The sequence below is a fragment of the Macrobrachium nipponense genome, chromosome 20 (genome assembly GCF_015104395.2).
Source record: "Macrobrachium nipponense isolate FS-2020 chromosome 20, ASM1510439v2, whole genome shotgun sequence".
NCBI classification, from domain to species: domain Eukaryota; kingdom Metazoa; phylum Arthropoda; class Malacostraca; order Decapoda; family Palaemonidae; genus Macrobrachium; species Macrobrachium nipponense.
The window spans coordinates 15,771,770-15,784,269 of record NC_061089.1 but is presented as its reverse complement, the minus strand read 5'-3'; the positions used below and the strand labels follow the sequence as shown (position 1 = coordinate 15,784,269).

General features: G+C 39.1%; 1 protein-coding gene across 2 annotated transcripts in view; it reads left to right on the top strand.

Annotated features, from left to right (window-relative positions):
• LOC135222384 (polypeptide N-acetylgalactosaminyltransferase 2-like) overlaps positions 1-12,500 on the top strand; it is a 285,956-nt gene that overhangs the window by 242,475 nt on the left and 30,981 nt on the right. For both annotated transcript variants that reach the window (XM_064260481.1, XM_064260474.1), the window contains one exon: positions 8,426-8,493. In XM_064260481.1, coding sequence (XP_064116551.1) covers positions 8,426-8,493 — 68 coding nt within the window. The remainder of the gene's footprint in view (positions 1-8,425; positions 8,494-12,500) is intronic.

The window sequence follows — 12,500 nt, the reverse complement described above, 5'->3', positions numbered from 1 at the left end:
GAGGTTACGTCCATAAATACGTACACATACATATATACATACATCTTTGCACATATCGCTGTATACATCATATATCCCAATGCACGTATGAAATATAGAAATAGACGTCACATTTTATATCCCTATGTATGAATATACGCGTGCCTGTATGACGCATAGGCCTTGGTAATCATTGCATGAAAGCACCTGCAGGAATTGGATTTCTGATGCAGTGAGACGTTTTGATGTGGCGAATCCATACTGGAATGTGTGGGGGAGGAACTGCACTTCTTTTCTCTGCCAAAGGCTTAAGGTTTACAGTCAGACTTTTTCGAGCTGCAGTATAAGAAACGGGTGTAATTTATATATACGAGTTGAAAAAAAAAAAAAAAAAAACGCCGAAATCTTTTTCGGCGCCATCAAGTTTTCTGTGCAGTCGCTACAGCGTATAATCAAGTCCTCCGAAAATAGATATCTCCTTCGATGGTGTCCGTATGAGCCGCGGGCCATGAAACTTTAACCCCGGCTCGGTGGCGGTTTCTGTCCTATATCATTGCCAAAGGCACGATCATGGCTCATTTTAACCTTAAAATTAAATAAAAACTACTGGAGCTAGAGGGCTGCAATTTGGGATGTTTGCTGATTGGAGGGTGGATGATCAACACATCAGTGTGCAGCCCCCTACCTTCAGTAGTGTTTAAGATCGGAGGGCGGACAGGAAAAGTACGGACAGAAAAAGTGCGGACGGACAGACAAAGAGGCGACACAATAATTTTCTTTTACAGAACACTAAAAAGCAAAACAAAAACAAGTTAACGGGTGTTTTGGTGATCAAATTCCGATTTGCAGTTTTGTGTTTTAAAGGTTTTTTATGAGAATTTGACACGTTCACTGAGCATCGACCGGTAGGTTTTATCTAGAAGAATATATACCAGAGGACTTATTTAGCATAGATACGTGATCCTCTAACAGACTGTATATCACGGCGTCGATGAATGTTGATATGATTCTGTCGCGTAGTACTAAATCAGTCGATCAATTTTAGTTACAAAACCAAAAGAGAAACGATGTGTATACATAATGACATTTATGACTTATGACATTATACGAGTATATAGTGGCATCTTTTAAGCAGATGCCTTTATTTGATACCAAACCACTCTGTTTTGTAACCTTATTTAGGCTTTTTGTTTAAGCGTATTCTGCATCATTGCTCAAACAAGTATATAACCATTTCAAATTTCTGAAACTCCTTTAGTACACAGTGAATTGAAAGAAGCTATTTATCGTCCTCTTTCAAAATAATTCTTATTCTTAAGGAAGTGATCCTTGGGGTTCTTTTCTTTTGCCTGGAAATGACAGTTGGGCCAAACTTGAAAACCTCAAGAATAACCCAGACTTTTAAATGTGATGTTGACGGAAGTCATCGCGCCCGGACAGACCCCATTCCGTATGTCCTACAAAGGAAGTCTATTCCTGATTTTTATTTCCTTTATACTCATAACTCTTCTCTTGCTATACTCACACACATATATATATATATATATATATATATATATATATATATATATATATATATATATATTTATATATATATATTCCCCTTCGGTTAACATATTTGAAAATATATTAATTCCGAGGTAGAGCGAATTGGATATTAAAGGACTTTTGTAGCTTAATGAATGTATATGAATTGTGGTGATGTGGTAAGAATTCATATATATATATATATATATATATATATATATATATATATATATATATGTGTGTGTGTGTGTGTGTGTGTGTGTGTGTGTGTGTATGTATTGTGTGCGTGCATGCGCGTGCTTGCATGTGCCCGAGGTTGATCCAAGAACTTGTTGAATGCAATGGCACTAATTCCATTTGAATTTTAGAATTACAGTCCCCGACTACTGGAGTATTTTCTAAGTAATAATAATGCTGTAGTAGCTAGCACAAAAGTTGCTCTTGTTTATACTTTCAGTATTATTATCGGTCCTCTGCGTATTCTTCTTCTTTTTCGTCATCAGCTTCTCCTTCTGCTGCCTTTCTTCCCCTTCGATGCCCTCTTTTGTGTTTTCGTCTTGGAGGCGTTCCAGCACTCCCCAGAGGAACGTGGAAGCCATCCAAGAAAGTCAGAGCTCATCTCCGTTCTTCATAAGTCAAATAAACTATTCTCTGTTCCTATTTTTATTTACGTTCGTCTTATTCCCTCTTGTTTCCTCGTACCATAGAGGGAAGGAGGGCAAACAGACACACACTGACATTCTATCTCTCACTGAGAGAGAGAGAGATTGAATCACGGCCCCCTAGAATGCGTATAAATGAATACACATCGTACGAAGACCTCTCTCTCTCTCTCTCTCTCTCTCTCTCTCTCTCTCTCTCTCTCTCTCTCTCTCTCTCTCTCTCTCTCTGTTATTTGCCTCCGAGTTTTTGAAACGTCAGGTCGACTGATGTTTTGATTCAGGGTTTTTTTTTTTTCCCCTGTTCATTGTGTGCCGCCTGAATGTTGAAGCACATTTGGGCTGTTTGTCTTTGCTGTTGTAACAAGTTTTATGGTCTCCTCCGGTCGAGCAGGCTGCGAAATTATTAAGTAGGAAGCAACGCACCGAAGAGGAACCCTTTTTTTTGGCCTCTGGATTCCTAGTGACTTAAATCATACGTTGTGCTTGTTCATATACTTAGATTGGTGCCGATGGATTGACTGAAAATGTAAGTTATGTATAGGAATGCACGCGAAGCTATTTATTATAGATGGTCTGGATGTGTATTACAGTGTTTTCATGGGCCTTTCATGTTTATAGTGTATTGTTAAATTGCAATAATATATATACACACATATATTGTGTGTGAATGTCTTTTATTGTAAGCCATCAGTATACTATGAAGACAACAAGGCCATAAAATTACTGTATATACACGTTGCAACCATGTATGCAGAAGCTTTGAGATTAGAAATTTATGGTTGCAGTGTGTATATAGTATTTGTTTGGGTCTATATATATATATATGCGTGTGTGTGTAAGTGTGTGAGTGTGTGTGTGTAAGACTATGTTTGAAAAAGATGAATATCAGGGGGGGGGGAGGGGGGGGGGGGGGGGGGGGGGGGGGGGTTGTGTGTGCCTGAAAATGATGATGATCTCCAGTGACATCATTAGCTCTATCGACCTGCCCTTATCTATGTTGATGGTGGCAACGCTGTTTGCCTGCTCGGTCATTAAGATTAAGCATATCGGTGTACCGTTATGTCAGTGCGGGCCTTTTTAGCGTTCTCTTACAATTCACCAGTTTTTTTTTTTCTCTGCACACTCCTTCATCTAATTCCTCGCGTTCTGTTCTTTCATGTCCTTCTGTTTTCATTTATTTTTCATTCATCTACTTCTTCTCTTTTCTGTTTTTTTTTCATGTTTTTCTGTTTCTATACTCTAATGTGGTGGTAGTGCAAATTCTTCATTTTTGTTTATTTTCATTTGTTTATTTTGTTTTGGTTGTTTTTCTCCCATTTGTAGTATCAGTTTGGGGTCTTTTTTTCCCCTTATCTTTGTCTGTATTCATTACTGATTTGGCCCTTTTAATCCTCTGAATTTAACGTTGATAATTATTTTTTATCGTTCTTTTTTTGGACATTTCGTAACCACTTTCTTCTTCTTCTTCTTCTTCTTCTTCTTCTTCTTCTTCTTCTTCTTCTTTGCCTTCAGCTTTTCCCATTTCTATATGGGGTCGCTGTTTCTAGTCAGCCTTCTGCATCTTCTTCTGCCCTGTACATCTTGTTCTCTTAGACCCTTTTCCTTCATGTCATTCTGTAATTTTTTAACCGCTTTAATTTTATTTGATGCCTCTGTGATGCTTTATTATGCTTAATTCAACTCTTTCCGTCTATATTGCTTTCCTTTATATTGCATATGCAAGTTCTTGGACGTTTGGGATGTTCAATAATAATAATAATAATTATAATAATGTAGTGAACAAAAGACGGACACACAGAACAAAAGTTCTCTTACTGACTCGGTAAAATTTTAAATTACTCGAGTGACCGAACTTAAGCGAATGACGCTCCTTTGTATCGCTTAAAAATATTTAGGCGGTGAACGAAAGCGCTAAAGAGTGTTTTAAAGTATATTTATGTAGTACACTTGCTAAAATACACAGTAAATTGGTTGCTGGAATTTTCGAAGGAGCTATTTCTCATTCGTTTGTCGAGTTTTTACCGTGATTTACATATTTTATTAATGAAGAGTTTTTAGAGGATTACATTGTGAGTGGCAAATGAAATGGCTCTCTCTCTCTCTCTCTCTCTCTCTCTCTCTCTCTGTATATATATGATATATATATGCATGTGTATGTAATATATATGTATATATATGTGTGCATGTATGTATATATATATATATATATATATATATATATATATATATATATATGTGTGTGTGTGTGTGTGTGTGTGTGTATATATATATATATATATATAATATATATATATATATATATATATATATATATATATATATATATATATCATAAGAGTATCAACACATGAAACATAGTTAGGCAAGTTAAAACCCAGCTTTCTCGTAAGATGAAGCATATCGCCAAATCTAAAGAAAGCATATATAACTTTCCAAGAATACAGGACAAAGGGAGAACCACCAATTTCATCTCCACTCTCAGGCAGGAAGCTTAATTTCAACTGCCACGTAAATTTCGAATCTCAGAGAAAGCGTAGTAAATGTTTTTTTGGGTCCATGACTTCATTTGTCGACTGTACTCGTCACGGAGTGTATGACTGAAATCACTGACATGAAACTTACTTGATTCATTACCTGACTTGTCTTTGGTTACCATATTATTAATATTTTGATAAAACGGTTTTTTGGGGGGTTGGGGGGTTGGGGGTGGGGGTTCGGGTGGGCGGCTTAGCTGTTGCATTCTTATGTACTAATGTCATTTATATTTCCGTCGAGTAGGGGGAATTTCTCTCTCTCTCTCTCTCTCTCTCTCTCTCTCTATCGTCAATCCCGTCCTCTCTCCCTCCTCATCGTACCCTCCTCTCTCTCGTCTCTCTCTTACACACACACATTTTGATGGGTATTGGCAATGCTTTTAAGGCTTTTTCTCATATATGTATTTTGCGAAATGTTTTAGCACAAAGCCATAAACCAAAAATAAAAGGTGATGAAAATACGGTAAAAAAAAAAAAGTGCAGTAATTTACGTGAGGACGAGGAAAGTTACTGGTGACTAAATGTTTATTGTCTCCAGTTCTAGGTAAAAGTTTGAGCCCACTACCTAACTACCAGTATTTAAAAAAAAAAGTTCCACATTAATGACAATTTTTACCTTTTCAAGTACAAACACCTATAGGTTTTAGCCTTAAAAAGAGAAAATATGTTAGGATCAAGAGGCACAGAAGCAGGACGAGAATTCTGAAGCTTGGTAGTAGAATGAACGAAACGGTCACTGATTCAAATGCTGTACAGTACTTGTAAATAAATCCTTTTGGTAGAACATCGCAGTGCTCGGGTTTTTTCCCCTAATAACCGCATTTTTTGTTTGTCTGAGTGAGCATGTTGTGTAAGTTGTAGTCCAAACACTAGAGGGGTTTTATGCTCTTTAAGTGGATAGTATGTTTATTTTAAGGAAGAGTGTATTTCTTCGCGTTGATTTTATTCCTTATGTGTTCAGTTCCCTTCTTTCAATCTGTGTTTTTCTTCGTGTTGATTTTATTCCTTATATGTTCAGTTCCCCTTTCTGTCACTCTTTATTTTTGTTCGTGTTGACTTTATTCGTCGTATGTTCAATTCCCCGTTCTTTTACTCCAGTTAATTTTTCTTTAAGTCCCTAAGCTGTTGAAAGTACCCAACACAAATCGCCTTTATCTTTTTATATTACAAATCTGAAAGTCTTTTCTTTCATTTCATCCGTTTTTTTTTCTCCTACACTTTTATCATCCCTTCTGTGGAAAAGGGACATTAAAGAAGACCCATTTAGGAGAGTAGAGATCGAGTTAGATTCACCCTTTGGAAACAGAGTATAACGATCCCATTGCAATCATTCTAGATTTGGTATGATAATGCCTCCTTTCAGGAAGACAAAGGAGGTCGAACTTCGTTGGGTAGACGCAAGCTCGTAATATCTGGCTTTTGTTTAATCATAATGGCCGTTCGGTCATCACAATTATTCATTGTAGTCGGTGGAGAGAGAGAGAGAGAGAGAGAGAGAGAGAGAGAGAGAGAGAGAGAGAGAGAGAGAGAGAGAGAATGGGATTCTGTTTGCCTATTTGTTCAGGCATTATTGATAATCGTATCGAAGCAGCCATCATGTTAGTTCTTTGTCTCGCCAGAGATAGCGAGAGATAAAATGAAAGAGAGATGGAAGCCATCTGTATGCTTATCTGTATGCATCATCTCCACGCGCCTAACTTTATATATTTTTGTTCGGATCTCAAAAACTCTGAAGTTATGCCGAGAGAACGACGCCTAAGCAGCACTGTTACCATGGGAACATCCCCAGCTCCGACCTTCCCATTACCGTTTCTTTGGAACAAAATAAAACAAAGAGAAAGCTTTTGTCCATCGTAATGGCGGGTAATCTTCCCGCCTAGGCGAGTTGCATTATGGGTGGCCTTGGTGCAACGTCCGAGTTAGCGGGGACGATTCTGGGCGATAGCGCTGCGCCTTGTTGAGACTTCGGTCGTAAAAAGCCTCTGCTCGCCTCTTAGTTGTGTGTTTACACTTGTTTAAAACAACTGTGAGTGTGTTTTGCGTTCTCTTTATGGTGGGAAATTTTGGTCAGGTTTTGATTGTAGGCGAAGTCAGTCCAGACAGACACTGTCCTCTGAAAAGCTGCTCTAGTAAATATTAGTGTTTCATCTCGTTAACCATATATACAGAAAGAGTGCCCCAGCCACCCTAACAATGGGGGATCTGATACACCTCCCTTTCAGATATCTTGTTTATGTTTATACTATGGCAGTTTTTGAGGATAAGCAGTCTCTCTCAACTTTCCAAGAGGATTTGTGTGCACGTTGTTCTTTTTGTCGTTTTCGCCTTTTCTTTTCTTTAATAAATCTCTTTTCCGTTCTATATACGTACCAATTACTCGCCATACGCTGGTGGATTGAGAATGACAGCTTGTTTCCAAAGTACATGAAGGGGTTCTTAATATTTATGTCTTTCTTTTTTTATTTTTGTCTGATTTGATTGAACATACTTGTGTGTATGATCTGGAAAGAAAATAAGAAAAGATAAGATTAATATTCTCCTTTAAAAGAATGAAAGATGCAAACGTAAATATATGATTTATGATTATATATGTGTATATATATTTATATATATTGTTACAGTCACTTTTCCACTTGACTATCAGGTTCATTATGAGAAATTAAAGTGGGGCTGGAATAGACTGCAACGAACTAAGGTGTAAAAGAAATTACCAAGGTATCTTAAGCCTAGTTTATTGCAATAAAGTATATACATAATTACAATGAGTACAGGTTTTGGATAGCACAAAGACAAGAATGACCATTACTATAAACATTCACAATTGAACCTTAAATTAAAGCATACTTAACAGCAAAGTAAAGTCCCAATCACAACAAAGGAATAAATTATTACCTTCATAACAGTTCAAAATGCTTTAAATGCAATTCAGTAATTATCATCTAGTAAATAAACTGATAGCAGAATAAACCCATAACAATGCAAATACCTTGAGCAGTAGCAGTAACTAACTAAAATAATTAAAGCAGTTAAAACAATTCATCATTAGAGCCATACACATGCTCAACACCATAAATAATATAATAATGATAATACACTTATAAAGAGCCATACACTTGCTCATTCTCAATAATAATGGAATAAAGATTCAATCAATATTAAGTTATCCTAAATTAATCAATGGGCAACTTAACATTCACAGTAGAGCCAGTCAACACCACAGTAGTAATCATAGACAAATTTTATTGACAAAGGTCATTCCTTATATTGATGTTTTGTAATGTTTTTGAATAAAACCAATATATGAAGATGTCATTCATAGTGGACTGGGAGTAAAGCAAAAAACGAATTTCTCATCTCAGCCTCTCATATGTATTGTTTATTTTACAATCTAAATATATATATTTGTAATAGTATTTTTCAGGTTCTGTACAAGTTTAAATTCAGCTTGAAGATGATCCATTAACTTTACAGTTGATATTAAATAGAAGACATATAGTTTTTTTCTTGTGTAATGTATCATTGAACACTTATGAAATGGTAGTTTTTTTATCTATTCCTGTTTCTGTCTATTTTCCAGTCTCATATTTTTGTGCAGTTACCGCTGCAGAAGTCAAGCGAAGTAAATTTGCATAGTCTGACTTCTCCCAAAAGTTGGGAAAGTGGTAAAGCGGAAAAAAAAAATGTTTTACTTTGCGATCGTCAGCTTTCTTCTCTCCATTTCAGTGTGCTGAACCGAAGTCCCGAACATCTCGTCAAAGAAATCATTCTCGTGGATGACTTCAGCGATGATCGTAAGTAAACATTTTAACTTGTTTTTCAGCACATACGATGTGTGTGTACATATAGTATAGTCTCTACCACTACCTATGAGTCAAGTTACTATTTGATCGTGTTGATTTGACGAATTTATTATGGAAAGGACCACAGAAGTGCCTGGCCCTCTGATATTGTGTGTGTGTGTGTTTGTGTGTGTGTTTTTTTTTTTGGGGGGCGACCAACCGACAAGGGTAAAAAGTCCTTCACGACTTTGATGAAGTAGCCCCGACAGGTATCACGATTATTATTTGTTGTCTTTTTTTTTTTATTTCCATTGTTCATTTCTTTTACGAAAAATACGTTCAAAAAATCGTACACTGATTGGATATTCCAATATCGGTTTGAAATATTTACATTTTAAAAGATTCATAATGAAGAGTGAGTTATTTTTACTGCAGTTGTGATATGTATGTACGCATGGATTAAATTGGATTAAAAGCAACGGGTGAAAAAGACCCTAAACATATATTTTTATTCAGATAGAAATAAACAGTGCCTTTCTGGCATCTTTTAAATGCATGCATGCAGAGGTGTTATGTGACTAAATGCTGAGGGTGAAGGAAATGACACCGTTTGACCGTGGCTCCCACCCTTCCCCGACGTCTACTTGTCCCCGACGTCTAATCGTCCCCGACGTCTACTTGTCCTCGACGTCTACTTCTCCTCGACGTCTAATCGTCCCCGACGTCTACTTGTCCTCGACGTCTACTTCTCCTCGACGTCTAATCGTCCCCGACGTCTACTTGTCCTCGACGTCTACTTCTCCTCGACGTCTAATCGTCCCCGACGTCTACTTGTACTCGACGTCTACTCGTCCTCGACATCTACCTCTACTCGACGTCTACTCGTCCCCGACGTCTACTTGTCCTCAACGTCTACTCGTCCCCGACGTCTACTTGTCCTCAACGTCTACTCATCCCCGACGTCTACTTGTCCTCAACGTCTACTCGTCCCCGACGTCTACTTGTCCTCAACGCCTACTCGTCCCCGACGTCTACTTATCCTCGACGTCTACTCGTCCGCGACGTCTACTTGTCCTCGACGTCTACTTGTCCTCGATATCTACTCGTCCCCGACGTCTACTTGTCCTCGATATCTACTCGTCCCCGACGTCTACTTGTCCTCGATATCTACTCGTCCCCGACGTCTACTTGTCCTCGAAATCTACTTGTCCTCGACGTCTACTCGTCCCTGATGTCTACTTGTCCTCAACGTCTACTGGTCCCCGACGTCTACTTATCCTCGACGTCTACTCGTCCCCGACGTCTACTTGTCCTCGACGTCTATTTGTCCTTCACGTCTTCTTATCCTCGATGTCTACTCGTCCCTGACGTCTACTTGTCCTCGACGTCTACTTGTCCTCGATGTCTATTTGTCCTCGACGTATACTTATCCTCGATGTCTACTTGTCCCCGACGTCTACTTGTCCTCGACGTCTAATTGTCCTCGACATCTACTTGTCCCCGACGTCTACTTATCCTCGACGTCTACTTGTCCTCGATGTCTACTCGTCCTCGACGTCTACTTGTCCTCGACGTCTATTTGTCCCCGACGTCTACTTGTCCCCGACGTCTACTTGTCCCCGACGTCTACTTGTCCTCGACATCTACTCGTCCTCGACGTCTACTTGTCCCCGGCGTCTAATTGTCCTCGACGTCTACTCGTACCCCGACGTCTACTTGTCCCCAGGCGTCTACTTGTCCTCGATGTCTACTCGTCCCCGACGTCTACTTGTCCTCGACGTCTACTTGTCCCCGGCGTCTACTTGTCCTCGACGTCTACTTGTCCCTGGCGTCTACTTGTCCTCGTTGTCTACTTGTCCTTGACGTCTACTTGTCTTTGACGTCTACTCGTCCCCGACGTCTACTCGTCCCCGACGTCTACTTGTCCCCGGCGTCTACTTGTCCTCGATGTCTACTCGTCCCCGGCGTCTACTTGTCCTCGATGTCTACTCGTCCCCGATGTCTACTTGTCCTCGACGTCTACTTGTCCCCGGCGTCTACTTGTCCTCGACGTCTACTTGTCCCCGGCGTCTACTTGTCCTAGACGTCTACTTGTCCTCGACGTCTACTTGTTTTTGACGTCTACTCGTCCCCGACGTCTACTTGTCCTCTATGTCTACTTATCCTCGATGTCTACTCGTCCCCGACGTCTACTTGTCCCCGGCGTCTACTTGTCCTCGACGTCTACTTGTCCCCGGCGTCTACTTGTCCTCGACGTCTACTTGTCCTCGACGTCTACTTGTCCCCGGCGTCTACTTATCCCCTACGTCTACTTGCACAGCTTTGGAGACAGACTATGAGATGAATGTGTCTTGCATCGTTCTTTCTTCTTTTCGCTGAATCGATTAAATTATTCCGGTAGATTCTTTTATTTTCGAGTGTCAAGTCCAGTGGAACAGGGCGGACTCATACCATTTTCTAGCCCAGGGCCGAGGAAAATAAGAAACATGGAAAGGAGCTGAGAACTTTTAATTTTGTTGTGCTTTTTTTTCCCCCAACTGGCCCGAGATTCTGCTTTGATGGAGTTCGCGTCAGAATCCTCGTTAGGAGCACCGTCACGGAAAGAGTTCGCCCGTCGCGTTGTGTGAATTCTGGAAATATTCATTTGTATGTAGACTGGAGTTGATTTAAAAAATAAATAAATAAATAAATAAAATTTGTTTAGGCGGGAAGGTGAAGTACAGAAAGATAAACATAGGAGAAGCTAAATAACCTCTCTCTCTCTCTCTCTCTCTCTCTCTCTCTCTCTCTCTCTCTCTCTCTCTCTCTCTCCCAAAAAAACTCAGTTTTTACATCACGGGTAGAGACAATTCTAAAAAAATTTCATCCTAGATGGAAAGCCATTTGGCAGAGACATAAGCAACCCAGCCAAAGCAAAATTGTTTCGAAGTAGAAGAAAAAGAACCCGGAGGAAGGAAATCCAATGTCGTACATTCTAGCAATAGGCAATACAGCCCATTCGTTTGTCAAAAAAAAAAAAAACGCTCTCTCTCTCTCTCTCTCTCTCTCTCTCTCTCTCTCTCTCTCTCTCTCTCTCTCTCTCTCTCTCTCTCCCAAAGATTGAGCTCGTTTCGCTGTCGCTGGTAAACAACACACTTTGCCGAACCTCTCAGTCTTGGGTTATGCGCGCAAGTGGATTGATTTCTTAACCTGTTTTTTATTTATTTTTTTATTCATTTTTTCCCTTCGGTTTGGGCGTCAGTAGCATCTGGTGATTCCCTTTTGCTGTTATTGATTGTTCCTCCAGGACCGAATCGCTTCAGGATTAGATTAGTTCCAGGGAATTGACAGGCAGCCGTGCCCTGGATATCTACACTTCACAAGTATGGTTGCAGGAGAGAAAGAGAGAGGGAAAGAGAGATTCGACCGTGAGGCTGAACAGCTTTATGTTTGCCTTTTGACACATAGTTAATATTTTTTATTAGTTTGTGTGTTTGAGAAAGTTACGCATATAAATCAGGTATATAGCGGCACTGACTCTCTCTCAATCATCTCGCTACACATGTGTTCATGTAGTCCGTTTTCGTCATAACGAGTTGAACGTTTAACTTTGAATTTGGTCACTAAGTGGATGAGTGACCAACATTGAAAGCCAGACGTAAGCACATTGACACATAAATCACCTTGGCCCACTGTAGTGCCAGGTGGATGGGGCTAGAAGCACCCTTTATCTGTAGCCAAAAGTATAAGATTACCTGTATATATATGTGTGTGTATGTATGTGCGTGTATAGTATATATATATATATATATATATTATATATATATATATATATATATATATATATATATATATATATATATATATATATACATACATAAAACTAATACCAACCTTAGAAGTATGGTACGAATAGTAATGGGTTTGACAACAGTACTTCAGCCAGTGGAAAGTATATAAATCGATTGTATGTGCAATTAAAATCAACTTATAACATTGCAACCCCTTTTGAAAAATTGCAAAAGAGATTGTTCCTTCAC